The 26,520-nt window shown below is 36.0% G+C and overlaps 1 protein-coding gene across 1 annotated transcript in view; it reads right to left on the reverse strand.

Annotated features, from left to right (window-relative positions):
- The window catches only part of LOC149543529 (thylakoid lumen 15.0 kDa protein), a 111,792-nt gene extending 94,216 nt beyond the window's left edge, over positions 1-17,576 (reverse strand). Inside the window, exon 1 of the mRNA XM_089798322.1 lies at positions 17,146-17,576. Coding sequence (XP_089654448.1) covers positions 17,146-17,398 — 253 coding nt within the window. The 5' untranslated portion in view covers positions 17,399-17,576. The remainder of the gene's footprint in view (positions 1-17,145) is intronic.
- Between the last annotated feature and the right edge of the window lie 8,944 nt (positions 17,577-26,520).

Here is a 26,520-nt window from a genome sequence, read left to right on the forward strand (position 1 = left end):
TTATATAGAATATTCATATACAAATAATAAGACAAGGCACACCGTGGACAAATAAAGAGAAACTTCAATTGTTCGACATTGGCTCAGCTGAAAAGAATATGGAGAAGCCTTCCAAGATTTTACATATATAGTGAGCATGGATACGCACGAATGAAAAGCATTTCAGAACAACAAACTATTTTAGGGAAACGATATAGTTTTGGGTGATTACAAAGTGAAACAAAATACAGAGGAGTATATAAAAATAGTAGATGATCATGAAAAAAACTGGGAGAATAGAAAAGGATACAAAGATTATATCTAATCCTCAGCAATAAGATGTTGCAATAAAAATGACTCGCCATATTTAAATAACAATATAGGATGTTGGAAGGTAAGTTACATCCGAACAGAGGAAATCTTTGATGAACATTCAATCTTTGAGACAATCAGCAATTCATAAATTGGTGTAGTACAAAGGGTATCTTATAATATGACAAAGGTCTTTCTAACTGTGACCATAAAGACCTTCCGAGTGAATAGAGCATTGTAACAAGAAGATATTGACTGGATCAAGAAAAGAATCTAGTTGGTGTGACATAAGCATTGAAAAGAAGTATGAAATATGTATCAAGGACGGAAGAGGTTTCATTCCTTCACAACAAACATATTATTCAGAGGAGGAGTTGATATCTTTCATAATCAGAGAAAATTCAGGACAACCTTACAATGAAAGTGAATAATCATTTTGAATTAAGAATAGATATTTATAAAGGCCACTACTATGTTCTTAGTAATACCATTAAGTTAAAGGTAAGGTCTGATAATAATGGTGATCACAATTACATAGACCAATCTATCAGATTTAACCGAATGATAAAAGAAGAAATTAAGTTAATGGCTATTGTCCCTATCACTTGGAATTTAAGAAGGATTATTATGGAAGGAATGGAAAACCTAAATAGTACAAATCCAATTCAAATATCAAGTTTTAGAATCAAATTGAAATGGATCCTATGTGGGGACATTACAGGTTGAGGCTGTAAGGGAGTTTCTTAATCCTATGTAAGTGCTCTCTTGACCTCCTTACATGATATAACTGCTTCTACCAACCTCCTTAAATGATACAATTGCCTTCTTGGCCACCTTACATGTTGTAGGTGCTTCTCGTGGCCTCTTTACACAATGGAAGTGCATCCCTCAGCCTCCTTACATGTCCAAGTACCCTAATTCGACCTCCTTACAATGATCCTTTTACCCTCTTCTTACACCTCAAACCCTACCTATGACTACCTACAAGGTGGGTTGCAAACCATTAAGACATCTTATATTCTACTATGAGTAACTGTCTCAGCATTCTCCATACATACATACATCCATGGATGCATCCAAGCATGCATAAATTATAACATGCACACATCCATAATGCATACATGCATATACCCATCCATGCATGCATACATAGATGCATCCATGCATACATCCATACATCTATGCATTCATCCATAGAGCCATACATACATGCATCTTACATGCATACGTACACATCACATTTACTTGTAAATAGGCAGATCAAATGTAAACATAGTCTACTGAGCTGCAGATGTATTCTTGCATATAGATGTTGTGAATTGCTTCAGACCTTACTTGGCTGACTTGCCTCTATATTTCTGCAGATATAAGGATATTGCTGATGTGGTTTGATTGATTGACTAATACAATCTGTTGAATGTCTTGAGACCCTTAATGGGGTTTGATGCTGATGTGATGAACTGCTGTACATCTCTAATTGCTGGATTCCCTCTGTCCATCACAGCCTTCTTGCATTTATATCTCCTTATTCCTTAAGGAGAGGCATTCCTTGGGAAGGTACATGTTTTGTTATTTAATTATTATTTGTTTAGTTTGTTATTATCTCATTGCACACCTTTAGAACACTTAATTATTATTTGTTTAATGCCTTGATTGTTAGTAGACATCATCACTCTTGATCGCCGACTAGTATAATGCCCAATCTTTGATGTTTGCTGTTTATCATTATTACCTCGTATGTAGGCAGAAAACTAGTTCCTTCAAAGCGGGGACATGACAAAGTTATTCATTTCATTATCATTCTTTAGGCACTCATCTACAGTCACGGATCAAACACCAAGAAAGAGAGTGACCTTCAAGTTAGAGACCTTTAGGGATGACTATTAGTAAATGAATCTCTCAATAAAGAGAGGTCATTTGGGGACACTACTAATGGACAATTTTCACTTTCTTCCATGTTATATAGGAGCTACTCAACTCAAAACCAATGGTTTATCTAGAATGAAAAACAGTTTCTCCCACTAAGGACAGGAGCACCCTATCCCATAAGAAAGATGAAGAAAGAAAGAAATATTAGCGCCCTTACAGGACTAGGTTCAATTGCAATGCCAATCTTTCCCATTTGAAAGTTGAAAGTTCCATCAAAAAAGAGAAATGAATCTTAGTGTCTCTAAATGACCCAAGAAGATCATTGGAACCTGCTGCTACAAGTTGCTGCAGAAAATAATACCAGGCTACAGAAAAATCCTAAATGCTGAAAAAGTCGCTCAAAACTTAAATACAAACAACTAAAGCACAACTAGTAGAGGTAAACATAAAAGTAAACCCCAACAAATACAAGTAAAAATGATAATATCATGGAAGGAGTTGAGCCCCCAAAGGGAAATAAGGAGCAATTGGAGACCAAGGTTGGCACTTGTTAGTTTCAAACATAATTCCGAGAATCGCCTGGAAATTGCCTGAATCGCTGGTTTGGTGATTCGATTCAGGCTAGGCGATTTCTTATGAGTCGTGAATTACTTCAGCCAATTTTTTCCCATGAATCGCCGATTCATGTGATTCATGGAAAAAATAGCCTAAATCGGCTCCATGAATTGGCAGAAAAAAAAAAAAATTTAAACATAAGTAGACTTAGCATCATCGTATCTTTGCAATAGCTACAGAAGTCATGCCTCTCACACATTTGACTAAAATAGTAAATCATTCATCTCCAGTAAGGAATAGGACTATCCGTTTTCCACCCACCAAGGAAAGGGTTCAAAATCTCCCCACAATGTCAGGATTTGACAACTCAGAAAGAGAAACATCCAAAGAATACGTACTGTTATACATGTGCAATAAATACAATTGGGATGATTATATCAGAGGTGTCATATAGAAGAACAGCGAGGCAACATAGTTCCGAATTCATATGGACCACTAGAACATTGGATATTCAATCAAATAACACTCTTCCATTCTTAGCAAATATAATACATCTGATAAATCCGATTACAGAAATCAAGCCTAGGACTAATATATTAGTAATGTAAGTTATATTCAATAAAGGGTGCATGAAATAATTTTAAATTGTTAAAATCTCTAAATTTAAAGGGGTTTTTTTTAATTTGCCGATTCATAGCCGATTCAATTCCGATTCATGGCCGATTCACAATTCGATTCGGCCTTGCCAATTCCAATCCAATTCTGATTCTCGTTACTTTGGTTTCAACTCATATTCAAACTAGATCCTACATATTCACACTTCACACATATTTCTTTGTACAAGAATAAGCAAATTTGTGATATCCCTATCAAAATAAAATTTATATAATTAAAATATAAATGAGTAATTAATGAAAAAGATATATAAGTAATGATATAATTATAATATTATAATCACATTATAATATCACATAATATGTTACATTATAATAATAATGTTAAGAGGTTTATCCCTCTCCTCCCTTGCTTAATGCAGTTTTTTGGGAAAATCCTAAAGAAGGGTGGTGGAAATGTAATTTTAATGGACCCTCGAAGGGGAACCCTGGCCCTTCTAGTACAAGATTCAGAATCCAAGATTCAAAAGGTGATTTTATTGCATGTGGAGGAAAACATCTTCTGGATGGAACAAACAATGTGGTGGAAGCTGAAGCTGCTCTCTTGGCAATCAGAGCATCCAAGAAGTTAGGGGCTAGGAAACTACATGTGGAAGGTGACTCACAGATTATTACAAATGCCATCATCAAAGGTGACATGGAAGCTTGGCACCTATAAAACCACATAATCCAAATTTATGATGAATTGGCATCTCTTGCTGATTTCAAATTATCACACATCAGAAGGTAAGGGAGTAATGAGGCTGACATCATGTCCACCTGGGCATTAAGCCTAAACATGTTTGAAGTTGTTATTGAGGATTTCCAAGATGTCAAATTTGAGGAATGAAATCCCATTTAATTCCAACATTCATCCTCAAACTCATTGTGGCTGCCACCATTCCTCCCCATAAACGTGGCATGCAGGCGATGACCCTTATGTGATGGTGTTCGTGTGAGTACAGAGTTGGATGTGATATGCCTTTATTATCATTCCCATCGACAATCATGTTGAAATATTGAGTTGTGCGCCCTCAACATCACAAAGGAATTACAAATGACAGAAAAAATTGTGAAGTGTTTAGTTTGGTTTTGAGCAGAGATGGGATCAGCATTCACACTCACCTGCCTTAAAATGATGGTATACTTCATCCATCCTTAGAAAACTGGTAACATCAAATACTTTGAAATTTTCACACTACCCTTTATTTGCACTCTCCTAGTTTATCTTGAGTTATTTGATTATTAACCTCAGTTAATCACTGCCTTATAGAAATCTGAAACTTAACATTTGAAATAAGAATATCAGGATTTTCTGAAAATAGAGATCTCAATTGAAACTGCCAATCTGATTCGGAAGGGAAATATGAGCTGACTGTAGAAATTTGGAATTGCAATACCATTAAATTAGAACCACTGTACTACCTGAAATGTGAAACTACTGGAACTCAAACCTAAAACTTCTCAGTGTATGCTTATCTTTTCACCTTGAGGATGTATGATGATTCTAAGGCTTGAGATCCAACAATTATTAGAGTAGTTCCTCATGTAATGCAACAGGATGGCATTGTCAATTTTAGCACATGAGAGTGATGCAGTGGAAATCATGTCATGATGAGGATTATCATACTTATATTTAGGAGAGATAAGGAGGTATTATTTGCAGGTACGTTGCAGCATAGTGTTTCAAAGAAAAGATCGTTCAAACCTCCTATATTGTTCTGGGATCTTGTTTATTGGTTTTAACTTTAGCATACAAGTACAGATTACTTGGGGTCAAGCAATCTCAGGAAGAAAAGATTGTAATGTCCCTTTTCCAAGAGCCTACAATGGAGATTTCTAGCCTATTTTATTCATGTTGGCTAGGGTGGACAATTATAAAGATATAAAATAGTTAATTATTTTAAATTTATCCGAATAAAAAAATATAAAGAGCTATGTGTTGGGTGGATATTTTGCAACCTACAGTTTGTGCAAATTCAGTCACAAAATAGGTAGACCAGCCACAACATATGAGACCAAGTCTCTCCTACTTTTTAGGGAAGGCTCCCCCTTCTCACTCTTCCTTGGATCAACTCAAGCTAAGCAAGAAGTTGAGAGATTTTGTAAGAGGTGTTACCAATATTCTTCCCTCTTATCTTTCAAGAAAGAATCCACTTACCCGCGGAGCGAGTAATGGGCAAGATTTAATCTCTAAACTACCTTCTATCCAATAGTTGGAAATGATGATACCAATGAACCAACACCAACTCAAAGGCTAATTGAAAGCGTACCGGTTTGGCTGTAAGTCTTTTTTTAATCTATTCTATAAGAATAACCTCTACTATTGGGCACAAAGACTTCCTAAAATAGGGAATTCTAACTATTTTCATGAATTTGAGATGGCAATACAAGCTACACTCAAAGCTTCTAGTCTATGTATCACCACAATTGTTATCAGTCAAAGCTTCGGCTCCAATTGTTTCTAACTCACTATGCTCTATTATTTAAGCATACGATACAACATGAGTCAAAGACAATAGACACAAATTACAATCAAATCTTCTAATTTGTGCTATCACAATCGCTTCCAACCAAAGCTTTGAATCCAATTGCTTGTTTTTATTCACTTTTCTTCCAAATTGGTACTCCACAATCAAAGTTATGCTTGCTCAAGTTTGGCAAAGCTTTCTAGCATACAACATAAAACATGATCTTTACAATGAGACGAGCACTCCTTATATAGGGAAAAGAAGTGACAGAAAGAAGGAGAAAAAGGTAGGAGTAACTCAACCACCTTAACCTAGTCAGACTAGGTGAGAAGAATTATTGGATTACATGTCATGAGGACATGCACTTGCATCACATGCAACTACGAAGCTGAAAAAAAGTTGAAGAAAATGTCAAAGTTGTTGATTTTGAATGAATCAATCCTATAGATTATCAGCAAAGGCCTTATACTTGATGGTGCAATTGTGGATGATCACGAAATTGAGAGTTCTTGTATTCTGTGTCACTGCATTCTCTCTGATGAATTGCCAATTGGCTTTTGAAAACTTGACATGATCAAGTTGTGAATTCTACGTTGTCAAATTTACACATTCTAGAACTTCTGACACTTTGAAAACCTTTTCAATGTTGTGCAGATGTAAACTCAGAACAACTTTCCCATCAACATCATTTCCCTCTCTCTCTCTCTTTTATATTTCTTTGTGCTCAAAGTGCTTTGGCGCATACCCACACAAACTCTGGCGCTAGGGAAGCCATTAGGAAAGTAGAGAACACATGAATAATTACTTCTTGGAAATCAAAGCATGTCTTCTCAACAGGATGTCTCTATTCTTTGAAGTTCTAACATATCTTGAAGAGTGTGCCGCAACATAAAATGAAAACATCTTCCAATGAGATTGGATCCATTAAAATTTTGGTAGTTGAGTTTTAATGACAGATCTGTCGGGACTCAAAATCGAGACCCCGATTTTGAGTACCATTGAGAAAATCAAGCCCTATAAACGCTTTTTGATGCATATATACCCGGCTATCCATTTGAGGCCCATGAGGTGTTTAATGTTTCCAACACCTTCCATTCAGCATATCCACTCGTTCCATAAAGATAAATTGTTATTCCGAGCCATTCTGTGAAGTCCCATTTTGAGCAATATCCAAATCTGCATTTTTGCCTAAGTGTCAAACAATGACAGGAGCCTATGTTTGCAATTGAATATCTTGCACCCACTAATGTTTCATAACTCGCCGCTTTGAGAGTGTTTAGTGTCCATACCAGAGAACATATGTTTCATATTTCGATTCGTTTTGAATCCGTTTGACTAGGTTCTGAATCCCTCAAAGTTGGTCATTTATTGTTGTTATGCTGATGTGAATTGTTTTGAATTCTAGAAAGCCTTGTTTGACTTGTTATAACTTTGACCCAATTGACCGAAATGAGAAAATTCCTTTTACATTGCATTTTAGAGTCAGAGACTTGCTATGTTTCAATTTTGAGCTTATGACGAATCCGTTTGGTCAGTTTTCGAACGTGATTCCAAATGCAATTTGTAACCTTTTACTGGTATCAAAAAGTGCAGATTTGTCGGAACCCTTGTTCATGATGTCATAACTCAAAATCTATGAGAGGTGAGATCGAATGGATTGTACCACTGTGTTCTACTCTAAAAATACTTTAAGTGTGCCAGTTTTCAAAACTTGACGAATCCATCTGCACACTTTCCCAGGTCCATTCCGTTTGCAAAAAAACGTTTTTCTGTCAGTGCTTCTAGTCTACAAAATCTAAGTAGCCCACTTTGACTGCTTGCCAAATTCACCCAGTTATTCGTCATGAGCCCTAATCATAGATTCGTACTCTCCTCGTGATAGTGAACCAATGCCCTAGTTTTCGTCTCCCCAAGTGTCAGTTTGCCCAATTTTTAAAGCCAAATCCGAACATGTTCTATGATTTTTTGACATGTTTTCTTGCAGGCAATTCTGAGAAGGCAACTTCAATAGTCTATATCTTTTGACTGAGAATTCGTCATGAGATTGTTGAACAGAGAATCAGTATTGTTGATTTCAGAGCCCGGCCAGGTGTTCCGGTCAGTTTTTAAAGCCAGTCAAAGGACCTCCTGGCACAAAGTCGACAAGTTGCAAAAAGAGTTAAAATGAGTTTTAATTGAATGTTTCAGTGGGCTAAATTGATTTCAGTCAATTAAGAAGATACATTGGGTCAATCTGACATTTCATTCGTTTGCAAACGAAATTTTTTTTAACCAAGCCCACTTTGGGGCTCGACTGTTTTCATCATGTTAATGCAAATGCATGTGGACTCAAGATTCTCGAAGCGTTTTTAAGCAGGCATGAGATATAAATGGGAACTTAAAGATTACCAAAGCCCCCATTGATTACGAGATAAGTATTAGGAGTTTCACTAAAAGACTGAAGACGTCATATGTGCGATGGTAGTGAAACATGAAGGATTTGTAGGGCACCTGTGAGGTTTTTAATATAACTGTACCAACATATACTCATGAAATCTCAAGGGTTCCAAGAAATCTCAAATGCATAGGAATCCATTTGTTGGCTAGAAATAAAAGTTTTCAACAACTCCATATCATACGAGTGTAAGTGCTCATTTGCAAGAAGTGGGGTATGAATCATTGGCGTCCAAATCTGCAAGAAGGATGACACTTTTCCACTATCTTTTGATGCATATGGGAAGACCTTGTGTTCTACGATTTAGTAATGTGGAGGAGCAATGTTCTATGACTAATACCCTACGTTGAGACCTTTACATTGTGCTCCTCTCCCTAGTTCCACACCTTGTCAATATGAATGTGCAAGTTAAAGGGTCTTTCTCTTTGAAACACCACTGCCAAGACCGCCCAAGAGTTTTAAAAGGAAGCAGCATCCAAGGCTGCTCAAAAAGTATCGGCAGCAAATGGGGAATAAGATGCCCACATGGACTGGGAAGACTAAGGGGAAGCAGCAAGGGGCAGTGTCTTGCGGAAACCGCTGCATAAAGAGAGGCGTCCATCAGCAGAGAGCGTTAGAAAGTAGCCACAGGTAAAGGTAAGGAAGCCGCAGACCACAAAAGGCAATCCCCACACAAGGCAGAATTGCACCCCAATGTAACTTCCATAAGGCCAAATTGGAGCTTCTTCACTTTCTGATTGCACTACTATTGCAATGGATTCTTAACAAAGGTATGGATTACAAAAGTATACGATGAGAAATATCCAAGGCTATAAACAAGTTCCACTCTATCTGCGCCACAAGAAGATATTCAAAGCATTTTGTAACTCTTCAATGATACATGGGGAATAACTAGCTCAAATAACAAATCTTTGCATAATTTGATGTAGAATGTTCAAACTTGTGGTTGTCAAGTGTTAACCAGCCAATTTAAAGGATTGTGAGCATTATAAACATCTCTTCTTTAAGTTTTTTCAAAAACACTATGCGGTCCGGCCCTAACAAAATTGTTGTTGCAGGAAAGCAATACAAAAACTTTAAGCCCTGTGATTCGGCTCTTTGTAACCCAAGTTGAAGCACTTTAATTGTGGCTGTAGTTAGTGGTGAGAATTCAACGTTGTGGCCGTGGAGACCTGGGCTCGAATCCTAGCAGCCACAATGCAAAGCATATTTTTTGACAGAGGATGAAACGGACCAAGCAGATAAGCGAAAGAGGGCATAAAAACAATTATCCCACATTGCTTCTGTAGGGGAATTTTATATTCTTAAATACAAAAGCGCTCAATAGCATAGTGTGTAATAAGACACGGCTTTTAAAGCCCAAGACAGCTCATGTGGTGGACCCTGGCTGGACGAAAACTACAATTTTGACTGAAAACACGCAACTGAAGATGATGATGTCAGCATGACAAGAGATGACGAAAAAGGTTGCCAAAATCCGAGGGTCGCTATGTTGTCACCAAAAAACGGGAGGTTTTCTGGCAAGCAACATGGCAACCTGCCAGAAAACTCAAACACTGGTGAGATCATGGGGCCCGCTCAGACTAATGACTTGGCACAATGATGTGGCAACCAAGTGATGTGGCACAGATTTCAACAATGCACAAGATGGCGACACGTGGCAGATCCAACGATGGTCGCTATGTCACCAAAGGGAAGTTGCTCGACCTAACCAGCAAGTGACACATGGCGCTGATGTGGCGAAGCTGAGGTGGACAGGTGACTGGGCGCTAAGGTGGTGTAGGTGACATGTGCCACGTGGTCACTATGTCGCGATGACGTGGCACGAAGCTAACTCAGCAAGCAACATGGTGACCCAATCAGCAAGTGACACGTTGCAAACATGTGGCCGCCACGTGGCAAATGTCAAACAGCTGTGCAAGATTCAGCCAATCAGAACTCGATATGTGGCAGGGCCGGTCAACCAGGTTTGACCCAGAAGGAAAATGGGGGGAAATTTTCAAAGGTGAAAATTTCAATATTTTATTATATTGTTTCCTCTTCTGAACGTACAGGTTCCCTTTAAAATAAATTTTGCATTATTATATAGTTTTTAACTTTTGAAAAGGTCAAATTTTTTTGCAATAATGCTTTGCAAGGCTATAGAAGGAGCCTGATATTCAAATGGCTACCAAAGGGGCATTTTTTGTCCGAAATAGGCACTCCAATATATGGTTGGAACCGAGACGAGATGAATTTTCCAAATATAAGGTCAATTTTTGCACAAATATTCACCAATTCACTCTATAAGTAGATTTGTATTTTTCGGGGCATTCTCAGCAGAACGGGCAGATTTCACCATTAAGCATCAAAATTGGTTAGGAGGCAGATATAAAAGCTTGTTGAAGCTTGAATATGGAGAAAATTGATTCTGATAAGTTTATTGTGCCTCTAGAGACCATTTAACTGAATTTTTACCTTTGCCTTGATTTCAAATCTGGCATCAAAATCAGTTATGTTTTTTCAATCAAATATCTAAGATGTTTTATGCTTTTGGAGGCCAAAATGATTGAGGATTTGATATGCAGTTGCAGAGAGAAATTAGAGAGATGCTTTGTCATTTCTAGGAAATGATTTCCACGTGGACACATGTCAGATGCACAATAGATCTAGGAATTCGCTCTCCTCCATATCATTCTCTTTCTCATTCTTTGTAGAGGTTCCAGTTTTTCACTATGAGACCATTGGTTCCAGTTTTGAGAGAAAAACTACTCACTGTTGTGATACCATTCCCTTCAGCAATTTCTCTTGTAATGAGCAGCATTAAGTTTTATACAGAAAGTTCTCATTTGTTAGGTGATTTGTGAGTCATTTCTATACATCTTTCATGTATTTGTTTTCAAGGAAAATGAATAAAACACAGCAAAGGGTTTACATTCATTTTGAATCTTGTCTCCTATTCATGGGTTTGTAATTTCTTTTGATTTGTGAACAAAGGGCATAAATTAGGTTGCATTTTGTTTAAAAATGCATGTGGTTAAAGTATTTTGCTTGTGGAACAAAGAGCCATGTAATTGCTTGATATTTATCACAAGGTTTGCAGACTTCGTGGTGGGAGAGGTTGAGTATGAGATTCATTTTGATGCAGATGTCTATTCACAAGGTTAAAGATAGATCAGAGATCTTGATGTAGGAGTTATGTCAAAGATTTCCAAAAGATGTATAGTTATAATTCATGTACTTACCCAATAGATAAGGCACTGATCAGTTGCAGGATCATTCAGTTGTGTTGCTCATAAGGTCTTGCTGTTATCAACATATTAAATCATCTTTTCCCTTGTTGAAAGCTATTCAAAGTCTAACCCTCACTCAGCTTATGAATTGCACCGTCTTGCATTTAGCTACTGCAGATTTATGTTATTGCATGAGTCATTAGGAGAAATAAAGATTAAATCTGTTGTTAATAGATTCAAGAATATGTTTAGCACTAGTACCATATAAATTGAATCTGAGGTCCACCCACCTAAATTTTGTAAAGCCTGAAGTAGAAGAAGGGTCTAGCCTTATAGTTGGCCCGATGTCTGAAATGATATGTTAAGGATGAGAAGTAGCTGCCCCTAGATATATCCTGTTCTCATAGGGGTAATTTGAAACTTGTAGCGTTTCAAAACACCAACAAGATCTATGAGGGATGAATATTAGAAATATGGATTAGATACTTATTGAACACTTTGGCAAGCTGGAAATGTTCGGAACAGCATGTATTTGGACAAAAAGGACCAAAATCGAACTTAGAATGATGGATTGCATGTGGGAGGATGGGGCTTTTTTTTGAATGGCCAAGAATGCAAGTTGGATGCATATAGATATGTGCAAAACAACAACTTTGGTATTTAAAAGTGTGGCCTTTTACCAAAATTGGGTTCTCTAGAGGTAATTACATGTAGTAAAAATGCATCATCTTTACTTGAGATAAATATGTAATTGGGTTCGAAGGATGGAGTTTTAGAAAATGGATGAAGTGTGGATTGGCATGGAAGATGAAAGCATGTATATGCACTTGCATTATTGGGTCAAAATCCTAAACTTTCTCCAAAAAAAATCAAAAGAAGCAAAAATCAAGAAAGAAAAACTAAAAACTAAACAAAAACTTACCTCTTGCTTTTGACTCAAACATGATGAACTTCAAAATTTACCCTTACATGCAATTTCATTTTTGGAATTGAAAGACTGTTGCATTTGCAATAAGAAGATTTCAAACTTATTTAAAGACAAAATGAAAAAAACAATGGCTGCATTTGAACAAATGGACAAAAATGAGCCAAAGAATGCAATATTTTAGCAAAACAAGTAAGAAATACAAACAAAGTTGAATCATTATACTTACTTGGAGCTCATAAGAAAAAAATGGAGGAAAGAGAAGCTTGGATGAGCAAGTCTTCTCCAAACTCGGGTTCTCCAAATCCAAACGCATGCAACAACCAAGAGCCTTTGAAAAATTCAAAGTTTTTATGCAAATCGTGGTCTCCAAGGGCAAACGCATGTGCAGAATGAGCAAGAAGTTATTGCAACCTTCTTCCTTTGAACATTTTTTATGTAAATTGGACATAGAAGGCCCAATAACATGGCTGTTTTTGCTTCAAGAAGCAAAATGTGGTTGCCAAAGTCATTCAAATGCAAATGTTTTTAATGGATTAGCATGTACTGGGCATTTTTGGTGCAAATCGTGCCCTAGAAATGCATTTGCATGAAACGTTTTTGGCTTCAAAGAGGAAAAATGTGGACTCTAGAAGCATTTACATGAACTCAAAAGCCAAAGACAGGAGGCCCCAACGTCGCCCTACAATTCTACATGCATTTGCGACTTCTGGTGCAATTCAAACTCTAGAGTTGCCATTGCATGTAACGTTTTGAAAGAATGCATGCTCTTAATGAAAATTTGCACTCTTGGGAAACAATAACATGTTTTATTTTTGCCTTCAAATCCAACGTTTTCTCTTTATGAGAATAATCGGACTCTCCAAGGTGAAACACATGAGGCAAATGCATATGCAAAGTGAGTTTATAGTGCAAATCACACTCTAGAAGGCTCACAACATGTAATGCCTAGGCTGAAAAAGGTGGTTTTCATGCAAATCGTACTCTTGACATGCAAACGCATGTTTTAAAATATGCTTTTTCATTTGCCTAAGTCAAACATCTCTCTTCAAGAGCAAAATTGCACTCTCCAGATGTGTTTGCATGTTTTAAAATATGTCTCGACTTATCATGCATTTGGGTTGGACAAGCCAAAATCGCACTCTAGGAATGCATTTGCATATTTTGGTCATTTGCATTTGCATGCAAGAAGAAAATTGCATTCTCTAGATGCATTTGCATGTGACACATTTCAAAAAAGACATGTTATTGAGTTGCTTAACTTATGTTTTCAAATTAGCACATGTTTAATTGATTATTGAGCAAATATTACTTAAATGGGTCACATAGAATATTTACATTATATAATTTACATATTATGTGTAAATATTTTATTAAAAGTAACATTTAACTTAAATATTTTAAACAAAATATTAAAGTAAATCTCAATATTAAATTAGACTATATAAGCACTATAATCACTAAAGTGATAAATCAAAAGTGATGAAGTAACTTTAAAAAAATAGCATAAAGTGCACTATAATGTAAGTCATAAAGTAACTTAAAAACATATCATAAAGTGAATTTAAGTTATATTTTTCAAAAAAGGGCAGCTCAACTTTAAAATACAACATCCATTTTTTTAAATATGCAGTTGAGCTTGGAGAGCACTTTTTGGGCACTTAAATGATCATATCTTTTGACAAACACGTCTGATTAAGCCCTAAGATATACCGAAAGCAAGAGATTGAACAAAACGAAAAGATTAAAGCAAACTAAACAAACACTGAAAAACGCAGAAAGGGACTTTGAAAGCTTCAAAAATCAAGCATAGGCTTACACCAAAACAATCCCTTAACCAAAATGTCTTTACTCTATCATCTCCTACGTTATGCTTGTTAAAACTTGTACCTAGAAAAATGTCTATAACTTGACTTGTATAGCGAATCTTCTTGAGCACTTTTAACCATGTGCCCTATTCATCTTGTACTACCTTCCCTTAACCGCGCATAGCCTCAAGTGCTTCCAGTAAACCGCACTAAAATTGAAAAACAAAAAGGACTTGACGAAAGCCTTCAATAAAAGGATTCACTATGCGAATTGGGAACGACTGAGTCATCGATGTTGTCCAATTAAATAGTGAATTATCTCAGAGGTATGCAAAACTTAATTGAAAAAGTTTCATACTGTTATCTCCATTTTATGATGGCAAAATGGAGCACAACACTATGAACCGGTGAGGCCACAAATAGGGGACCTTGACCCCAATGGGATTTGAACCTTGATGGCCAAAACAACACAACTTAACCATCACAACATGCCACTATTGGCTTGTTTGAATAAAATTAAATCCTAAGGATAACTTCATTTTAATTAGTTTAATTGAAGTGACTTAAGTAAAAAGTAAACTAAATTTTATAAAATCACTTTATTAAATATTTTAAAGTGACTTATGTCGAAAAATAAATTAAATATTAAAAACCATTTTTTTGAAGGTATCTTCTAGAAGCTTTAAGGAGATTAAATCATATCTTTCTGGAAGTTCCAACTGAACCTTTAAAAAGAGATTAGAACAAGTCATTCGGACATCTTGGATTTGATATTTCTTTGAGAGAATTTCAGAGAGCTTATTGTCCAGGTTTGACAAGCCTTAGGAGGAAAACCCTTGGGTATATCGGTTGGTCGGATGAAAACTCAGCTTAAGCCTCAAAACATGGAGAATTCGCATTAGGATTCACAGTTGCACTTCAGTGGTCAAATTGTGAAGATTCTAGAAGTCTTTTAAAAAAGGCAAATATGGGTTTCAGGCAGAAACAAATATTATTTTTGCATATTTAGAGGGAAGGCAAAAGGGTTAAAAGCCACAGTACCCAATGCAGTACAGCTACAGTACAACTACAGTACCTGCCGCCATTTTTATCTTATTGCAGACATTGAGAAAGGAGTGCAATCCGCAAACCTGGAGTGAAGGAATCTGGATGTTTTCAGGAGAGTTGCAGTCATTTCATACAGGATTCATAGACCAAACCCTAGCCACTCCATTATATAAATTATTGGGTATTTCACTGCTAGGTGCAAGATGTGTGGTACCACTGAAAAACGAATTTCCAAATGATGGTGCAAACAGATATAATCAGTTCCAGATTCCATAATGTTCTCATTTAGTATTATTACAAATAATTGAATGAGTTTAAGGTGCCCGGCTGGAGATATTGATGTGTGAAGAAGTACAGATTTAGAATAGTCATTGGTTATGTTCAAAAATCTATTTAAAGGTGCAAAAATCAGCATAGATTTACCTACTGTTCTGCCCTAGCTTACAAGAGGTCCAAATGGTCCCAGTTAAATGGCAAGACTTATTTTGGTTTGCAAACTATGAGTGAAATCCGAGAGTACCAGTAATGCCTGGTATATGAATGATGAAATTTCTGGAGCACTGTGGCTGATGACAGATCCACAGATTTAGAGATGTCTATATTCAGATTTATGTTCAAAATTATTCTCAGACATTTATACCGTATGGCAGCCTTTCGTGACAACAAACAAGGTCAGATTTGGATTGTTTGAATAACTTTATTTTCGAAATTATACTTGCAGATTTCATAATCACAATTTAAACTTGTCGTTCATTTATGAATATATGTCAAATATACCAAAATTGCAAAAGAAGACCTTGTAACCTAAGTAAGCATACAAAGTATTTGACAAAATGTGTATGAGGAAGAGTACATGATCTTTTAGTGATACTTTAGGGATTTTTACAGGACTTGTTCAAATACAATGCAACTTTGAAGAAGACTTAATAATACATTGAGTTGTTTTAAAGAGGGAAATTCAAAATTGTCTTCGTTTTCCTACATAAATCACCATGTAAAATTTTATTACTTATTTCTGCTTTGAAATGTGTTTTTACATTATTTATATAACAACTAACTCAAATTTTAAAAGTTTTGCTTATTCTCCCCCTCAAAGTTTAGTGTAGGAAGTTATTTTAAGTGTTATTCAATCTTAGCTTCCTTACAATTCCAAAGGGCAATGCAAGCCATACTTTAAAGATATGAGTGATAGGCACTTAAGGTTGAAGAGCTTGTGAAAGAGGCCAATCACCTGGATAAATCTGTGAAAGATTACAAAGAAGGAAAATGAGCGGGTCTCAATTCAATAGCTTGGGCAGAAGGACAAGATCATTGTAGTGGAAAGTTCTCAGACGTGTTGCTAGTTAGCAATAAGACCACGCAAGACTTGGCTATATCCGCATAATGAGAACAGAGTAGAAAGGGTGTAACAAATACCCAATCTGGAAGAAGGGCTTACTATGACCCCTGAAATGTGAGGAACCATGAAAATGTGTAGCCTTCGCTGCTTGAAAAATATTGTTGCTGTTACTTGACAATAGTACCGCCAAAGACATAGGCCTCAAGTTTAAGGGCTGTGAGGTGTGACTTGTAGGATATTGTTTGTTGCAGCTGGCAGGATTTCGCCCATTTTTATATATCCTGACTCAATTGAAAAAAAAAACAGATTTGCATTCACCATTGTCCCGGCTTCTTCAAAATAAGAGTAATCACCCTATAGGGTTATCTCTACAAGCTCAAAAAGATGGTTTCTATGCATTATCTAGTACAAATTAGTTGAGGCTAGAAACCATAAATTTATTCTAGACCAGTAGTCACAAAAAGAGGAAAATCCCTACCATGACTCTCTACCGCGCAGCTTAAATTAATGCACTTGGGCAATGTAAGAAAGGAGAGTGTACCGCAAAGAGAAATGGAGAGACTCAACGCCGCCACCACGACAGCGTTTGCCACAACTGATTGATTGACTTCCACCCATTTCTCCATGCCGAGGCTTGACTTTGCTTTGATGGCTACAATGTATTTTCGGTTCCCAGGATTCTGCATGAATGTTGAGGATGGCATAGGCCATCCTTTAGCTCGTTTTAACTGTTTGCAAAAAGAGGAAACCACAGGAGGAGTGACTCCAGTCAAATGGAGCGCTTGCAAGCCCATAGTCCGGTCTGAAGTTTCTGCAACTATGCAAACCGACGAAGAATCTAAATTATTTCAGCTCCTGTTTATTACGCGGTTCAAAGAACGATTGGATGTCGACGTTCGGTAAATTAAATTTATTCCTTTTTTTAAGGTAGTGGTTTTTCTTTTGAAGGATATGCTAATTTATTTTTCATTTAAAAATTTTAACATAAATTAAATTATAAATGTAAAAACCAAGGAAATATGGTAGAACCAAAAATATGTTAAAGAATTAAATTTTATAGGAATAAGTTTAGATTGAGTGCTTTACAATTAGGCTTGTAGAGATCTCAAGGAGGCCTTCTTTATTGGTGGAAGGTTGTCTATGTATAACATTTATTGTAGTATTAATTCTTCTTTGTGTTTCTAATTTGTAGAAGTTGACGATGGTGGAGGTTAAACTAGGTCCTTCAAAGACATTGTAGAGGATACGACTCTCTACCATATGGAATATGATTCTACAAATAGCCTACGACGGGACCCAACTAAGCAACAAAGGGAGAAAGTGGAGGTAAGGTTCTCTCTACTTAATGTACAGATGGTCATAGCAATAGAATAGAAAAGTCTATATTGAAGAACTATTCTATATTTTTAACAGTACATAAACTAACTAGGGTTCCTTCTTGTAATCTTATGAATAAGTGATTGTATAATGTTTGGAGAAAATAATTAGGGTTTCAGTTTTCATGCTTTCAAATGTTGCATAAGGGTTTAATTTTTTTATTAATCCTCATAGCCAAAAAGAAATCATTGAGAGACAATTCTAGAAAATGGAGCCTGTAGTTTTGGGCTATTTCATGGTCTCTTAAGGCCTTACAATACTTTGTCTCTTGTTTGTGTTCTACATGTCATTCTAATGGATGTGACCTTGATGTTCATGCCTATTGAGTGATCATGTTGGGACCCATGAGTGTCTACACCTATGGGATTGTGTTGTTTCATCAATAGACTAGTTATGTTTTATGTCTAGCTTATGAGACTTATGATGTGTTTGATGGTTTCACTGAGATATGTGTCGGTGATTACATAGATTTGTTTAGTATCACAATGTTATCTTGTGAGTACCCATGAGATATGAATAGTGGTTGCATAGCATGATGCATCTGACTACTGCACCCGATTCTAACTATTATAATAGTGTTGATTTATATGTTAGATTATGTTGTTAGTAGCATTTTGATCGTATCTATATTGTGACGCCCTCCCTAATAACACTATTATATGAGTTGATATTTGCATTTATTTGTTTAGATCTCTACTTAGTATCATGTTATAGATCATATTTCATATTATGTTATGAGAATATGGTTTAATCGAAGTACTTACACTAATATTATCACTTTGATTATGATTCTTACATTATTATGATTTGCATTGATTATGATTTTGTCTAACCTTACTAACCCATCATGGTTATGTACTCTATTTTGGTGTGTGTTGGGGGGGGGGGGGGGGGGGGGGGGGGTGTGGGTGTCATAGTCACTCTTGAGGGATTTCAACATGATGTCGCACTCCTTCTTCCTTACTTTTTTTTTCCTCATGTGTGTTTACATACATACATATTGTTATGTATATGTTATTTGTCAATGATGCAGGTGTGTACATGTACCAAGCATTGACTCCACCTAACTACACAAGTTTGAGTGTGCCTCAAAATCCTCGACTAAGTTGTTAAACCATAGATGATATCATGATCCACATAGACACCCTTAAACCTAGAATTCTAATAGGGAGTCAAAAACCCAATTTTAGGGGCTATGTGTTATCTTATGTCTAATGATTTTATGTTAGGGTTGAGATTTATGTGTCTTGTGTCGATTTTGCTTCTAGTGACTATTATGTTTAAAATATTTAATGTGTGCCCCTTACTTCAATATTTTAAAAGTATATTTATAGGGTCATATATGGGTGCACACATATATGTTCAAATAAATATACAAATCATCAAGTTGTGATAGACTAATTAAGTGTTTGTGTTATTATCAATGATTTATATGAATATGTACGAAAAATGTGAGTGTGCTCATAAATATTAGTAATTAATTAGAAGATAAGATAAAATAAAATAAAAAGGAAAATAAATAAAGGTTGATAAATAAAATTACTAAGCAAAATAATACTCTACTTTCTAGAGATTCAAACCTAGGACCTCTTAGGAAAAAGGTTGGTGGTTTATCATAATACTACTTCTACTCCTTCAACTTATAAGAGCAAGAGAAGTTAGTTTTGTTATTCTTAATAAGGTGGATTAGTTTAAAAGAGGGGAAATTAATAAGTCTAACTTAGAGTTTGGAACTTATAACCTTAGTCTCCGTAGTGGATATTCTTGATCATTATGCTACTCCTTCTCCTTGGGCTTGTGTCTTGAAGAATTAATGCTATGGAGTAAGATATATATATATATATATATATATATATGATCTCTAAGCTATGGTGTCTATTAGTGTTAAACACTTAGACATTTCCTCAGCAATGTTGGTTGGTCATCACTATGACTGAGCCATCCAATATGGGTCGAGCAATGTATGATAGACTTGTTCACATTTTAGTTTAAGCCGAGTAGGTCTTCGGTTGCCAAATACTCCAGTTTTGATTGAGTGACAATGTATGTTGAGCATGTCAGAAGAGACAATTTATGGTGAGTGAGGCAGTTAGTGCCGAGCATTTAGAAGCCAATGGACAACATGAATATCAGTATGGACTAAGAGTAAGGATATTTAAGGGTCAAGTAAACCAATTTTGACATATGAGTTTGTGATGGCACAAACACTTATGTAAACTTTTTTTGGTTGAATTCTACACTTAATTTATGAATTATAGAGACAACTAAGAAGGTAATTACGCATTTTGTCAGAGATCATTGATCCCTATGTAAGGTGATCAACCAATTAGAAAAATGGAAGGACTAAATGAGAAAAGAGATGAATCTAGATCATTGATCTTAATCTAGAAGGTTCATAAATTATTTATTTAAAGAGGGATACAAACCCTAAATCATAAGGATGGGATAAGGATGCAAGCAAGGATGAAGTGATAGCAAAGGAGGCTATGTTTGTGAGAAGCAAAGGGATCACACAAAGAAGATGAAAAAATAGTGAAGGGAAGAATAGAGTGCATTAGATAAGGAGGTCGAATCAAGTTTGGAAAGAGAAGGTCCATAATCTAGCAACAAAGTGCTAATCAAAGGATTATGTTTCGAAACATTCTAACCAATGTATCAGGTCAAATCTCTTAACAAAGTGTTCCTAACATGACTATTCAAATCTCCTAATAGAGTGTTTACTTAGTTGTAAGTTAAAATCCTTTAATCAAGGTAGACTGAATAATTCTTGTAAGCTCCTAATAGGGCAAACCCCTCATAGGGTAGATCACTAGAAGTGATCAAACATTATAGCCTTAACCTACATGCTTTATTGCAAATGTAGTAAAGATTTCTGGGTGTCATCCCAACCCAGTTTTACCTTCACTTTCGAGGGTTTCTAGATAACCAAATTTCTTGTGTTATGTGTGTACATTTACTTTCATGTGATGCATACTTAGATCTATTTTAGCATAACAGTTATATGTTTAGTGATCTAGATATGAGATTGGTGGATGGTGAATGTGTTTGATTTGTTTGAAGAAGTTAAAAGTTTTATAGATCCTAATTCAGCCCCCCTAGTATCTCACTTCACAATAAGACTTCCAACAATTGGTATCAGAGCTTTTTCTCTTACAAGAAGTCTAACAACTTGAGAGTTAAGATCTTGGATATGGAGGCTTACAAATTGGAAGAGATCATTGAGAATCAAAAACTTGAGATTGAAATTGTACTGCAACAACTTGAAGTAGCAAGAGAGGAGTTAAGGAGATCCTTAAAGAAAAGAAAAGAGTTGTCTATTCAGCAAAATGATACACTTTATCAAAAAGAGGACACTAAAGGACTATTTGACAATGGGAACTCAAGTGAAAATGATGCATCTATAACAAACATATTGGAGAAGATCAAAATTTTGAATGAAGAAGTCAAAGGATTGAAGAGAGAACATGAAATCCAATTAGTGAAGTTATGTGAAGTGACTGAACAAAAAAAAGTCGAGGAAGACAAAGTCATGATTGAAAAAAGACAAGAGACAGATAGCTACTAGTCTTGATGAAAGAACATCTAATGTGTAAAATTTCACAAACATTTATCTTGACATGATGAATCAACTACTACTTGCAAATCAAGGAACTGAATAGAAAGGATATGGAGATTGCAAATCTAAGATCACAAAATGGTCAACAGAGGAATGAGTTAAGACCTAAGAAGGAGCTAATGAAAACAATGAACAAAACTAATGAAGGTATAAGATACTTTGAAGAACTGATGAGATCAACAAGAACACCTAGTGACACCTCTATACTAGGATATTTCAAGCCCCTTTCATCCACTGAAGAAGCAGAGCCATCATAATGCAAAGACAAAGAGCAACAAACCTATGTGATATCACTATGGGAAACTTGGACACACAACCAATATCTACAGAAGCAAGAATGCTAAGAAAAATCTTAAGCCTAAATTTATTGGATATTGTTTTAAATGCAAGAAACAAGGACACCAAGAACATGAATGTAGGTTAAAGGTTAGGAATACACAAGTTGGACCTAGATTTGAAGGTCGTTGCTACAATTATCACAAATATGGACATAGAGATCAGGAATGCAGATCCAAAGAAAAATCCAAGTAGACAACCTAGAAGCAAGGGAATGCATCTAAGCAAGGTAATTTCTACAACTGGGATTATAACACATGGTATAGTTGTCATTATTGTGGTGAATATGGTCATATTCCAAAAAATTGTATCAAGACACATTTTAGAGGCAAATACAAGAGTTGATTGAATGGAAGCTTAGTTTGCTTTAGTTATCAAAAGATTGGACATGTAAGCAAGAACTATAGGACCCATGCACCAACACCAAAAAAGGAACACGTCAAAGGAAAAGACAAATTTAATGCAAAATAAACAAGCAAGGAAATGAACAAAACCTGGAGAAAGAAGGAAGCAAAAGGCAGTAGTGAAACCAGTGAAGTTGAGGTCACCCAATCCAATGGATCAGGTGATCACACCACCTCAAACTAAGCAAAGAAAGGATGTAAGGAAATATATATTTGAATGTTACATTTTACATTAGTTCCTAACATAAGATATGTTAAAGTCCATATCTACATAAATCAAGATGCACTAGGATAGACTTGAGGCAAGAATTGAGAAAAAGAAATCATATGCATAATTGATGTCAAGTATCACTGCTAATGTCTATAGTGACTGAGTATCACTATATGTACTGAGCTCCTATACAAATTGAGTTAGTATGCTAAGCATGGAAATGACAATGGTGACCAAATGATGGTCTTAATCGAGCAATGAAAGAAAGATATTGTGTTGAGATTAAAGGAAAGTTGTAATGCACCTACCCATGTACAGAGCATTTATTTCAAACCTAATTCGACCGAGTGAAGGTATATATCAAATTTTAAAGTTCATTTTTATTCACCAGGTGATTTTGAACTCATAGAGCAATTCAAAAGCAATAAAAAGAGCAATTTGTGTGAAAGATTGTGTGTCATCAACAAATTGCTGAGTGAAGTAAGTAAGGCTTGTGAACTGAGTTGAGTTGTTTTGTGAAACTATTGAATTTGTTTTAAAAACCTAGTTCAAAAATGACATCATCTACATCTAGTACTGGCAAGGAAATTTTGATAGGCAACAATGCACAAATTATAAGGAATGATCAATTCCCCCCACTGAAATTTAGGGCATACCCTTGTGTTGACTGGAGATGCATCATGCACTTTATCATTGATTCCTCCTAGAGTCATTATGGTGCATGAAGTTCTCTCATGCTACATGTGCAAGATAGGGGAGATTGGAGATTTTGAACTTAGAAATGCATATGACAAATTGTGTGAAAATGGAGTGTTGAAGGATGAGAATAAGGTTGTTGCTAAAAAAGAGCTTACTTATGCCCTAGATTTCCCTAAAGTCTTTAAAGTTGAATGGATAAAAACATTTTAAGTAGGATGAAATTATGATTGGAAGTGGGCCAGTGAAAATAAATAAGGTGATAATTCATCATGTGATAGGGTATCCTACCCTAGATCAAGTTAAGACATCGCATAGCTCAGCAAGGAATGTTATTGAAGAACAAACAAAGGCCAAGTGGAATAATTGAGGCATGTATATAAATGACATTAAAGACCTCACTATTACATTTGTATTATGTGTGATTGCACACAAATTCTACCAGTTGAGCCAACTAAATAGTGTGCCTTGCAGTTAACTTAAGGCACAAAATTGTTAAGAAAGACCACAACTATGATCTTTTTGGGTTGTAATTGCAACAATTATTTGAGAATCTTGGAACTATCAAGAAAGTGAAAAATACATCATGTAAGTTTGGGTCACTTCTGATGTGCATATTTTTCTATGTGCAAAATTCATTTCCAACAGTAGGTATTGTAGTGTGGGACAAGACAAGACCAGTGACCAAGCGAATCAATTATTGTATTAAATAATTGTGAGAACATTTTGAGACAATTATTGATGAGTATTTTGAGGAGTTTAAAGGAAAAATGAGGAATAGATTGAGAATTCCTCAGTCAAACTTTGATCACTATTATGATGATATTTGTTTCATGGTGGACACTAACTATACATACGCACAGGTTGTACTACCAAGGGTTGCATGGCTAAGACCTATACAATATGAGGTAAATGTAGATGAAATAACTATAGTTGTGACAACCTTGTTGTCTAAAGAGATTGGCACGAATGTCGAGCCATTTGGCACATATGAGATAATAAAAATAAAAATGATGATGCAAACCAAAGTGCCAAAGATGGATAGAAAGTGGAAGAAAATGATTGCTAATCTTGAGGGAAAATTTGGTGAAGGAACCTTGCATATTAGTGAAGGCAAAGGGGAAGATGAAGAATCTGAAGAAGAAGAAGAAGAATCAAAAGGAAAAGAATTAGTGGTTGTCGAGCCTAAGGCAACAAAACAAAAGAAAATTGTGGTAGTAGGTCCTAAGGTCAAGAGGGATATGAAGAAAAATATTATACCTCCTACCTCTTCACCTCAGAGAAGGATAACAAGACAAAGATCTAAAGAAACATCCCCTAAAGCTACACTAAAGAAAGTCACAACAAAGATAATTGTTGACATAAAAGTCTGCACCCTTGTTTGAGGTATGATCCTCAAGTGACCTTGTGTAACATGGAAACAACCTCCAAGTGTAGGACTTGCACTCTGAGGTTGAATCCTTAGAGAAGGTTGGCTTCCTCACTATCAGGGTGCACCTAAACTACTGCTTGAGAAGAAAAGGGAGGAGAACATAAAATAAAATGTTGAAAGGGAAAGGGGGGTGATGCACCAAGATAGAACATGGTTACAATATTTGCCTACAAATGCACAAAACATCAATGAAATCCTAGAATACACTAAACTTGACTCCAACCTATATCCCAAAATGACATGTAGGTTCGAAAATGGTGAAATGTTGAAAGGAAAGGTAATTTTTACTATGCAACAATTGCCAACAAATTAAACACAACATGAAAATCTAAGAAAATAGAAGGGAAACATCCACAAAAAGGCAATAAACATGCACAAATAATGAATGACAAGAAGAGGTGATGGGAACACAACCCAACAACAGAATAGACACAATAGAAAGGGGAATTATATTAAATGAGAAAATAAGCTAGTACAAACAGTGCAGAGAAAACAAACTTCAAAACATGCCCTACGGGCTTACAATAGCATAAATCTGGAGAATATTTCTCCTTTTAGCACCTCCTCTCAAGCTCCAATCCGAACTGCCTTTTACAATGCCAAAAATCTCCTTAAATAGACCCCGGAGGGTTAAGGACTAGGAGTACATTCTAGAAAGTGCTAGTAGGCATCCACCGACAAAATAGAAGGTTCCAGAAGCTGCGTTAGAAGTCGGTGCAAATCTAGAAGAATCCAGAAATGGTAGCCGAACTTCCGGGAGGCATAACTTTTGAACCGTAGCTCCGATTGACGAACCGTTTACATTTTCGGAAAGCTCTCGAAGCACTCTATAGCCCTATGGACCAGATTTGCTCGTCCCCCATTTTTTGACCCTTTTCGAGGTCATTTAATGCCCCAAACCTGACTTTGAAGCATTCTTAGGAGGTCTCCAAAAATCGAAAAACTGCAATAACTTTCAAACCGTGGGGCCTTTTGACCTGATTCTTTTTCTGGAATGCTCTAAATCTCAATTACATTCATCTGGCCAAGTCACACCTTCTAGGTCACCAAAATGATGGCCAAATTGCATGCTCCTATTTTTTTGAGATTTTCAAATGCACTGATAGTTGAACTATGAGAGTTGGAACCTTTATTTGAGCCAAATGGGTATCCAAAAATGTAAAGACATGAAACATAAACTAAGTCTAAGTACATTTTTTTGGGTGACACAGGATTGCCCTTATACCTTTGGATGCTCCTGCATCAAGAGGTAAGAAGTAGAGCTATCTCATTAATGGAAGGAAAAAGTTGCAGGGCATAATGCTGCTACAAGACACAAGTAGAGAAGAACCTGGAAAACATATTTACAACTTGTCTTTATAGAGTTTAGGCATAAATCTGATGTTTACATTGAGTTCAAACCCTAACCAAGGTGGATTCAAGTTGTAGAGGAAGCAATAACTAAAGAATTAGAAAGAAATATGATCATGAAGTGCAATTGTTGTTGGAAGTGATAGGAAGAGACAAGAGTGATGCATCCAGTCGTAAAAGGTCAAATCCCCAAGGATTTGATCATGAAGTACATTAAAGAGGCATGGGGTACATTGGCACTATGGAAACAAGGCCCAAGAAGTCGTTGGGCATTGAAGAACAGGCCTTGACGGTGTGTCATGGTGGTGCAAAGTTGATTCATGTTGATGGTAGAAAAATGTTGAAAGAGATAACATGACATGTTATCTGCTTGCAACATGCAAGGTTGACCATGGGGGGAGATCCTCCCTGATAAAGGATTAAAATGAAACCATCAATGCAAATCCTCTCTTCGAGATGTATAGTTGAGATGTAGCAAGGAAACCCTCTAAGAT

Source organism: Cupressus sempervirens, chromosome 8 (genome assembly GCF_028749045.1).
Source record: "Cupressus sempervirens isolate cs-2001-9-10 chromosome 8, ASM2874904v1, whole genome shotgun sequence".
Lineage (NCBI taxonomy): Eukaryota > Viridiplantae > Streptophyta > Pinopsida > Cupressales > Cupressaceae > Cupressus > Cupressus sempervirens.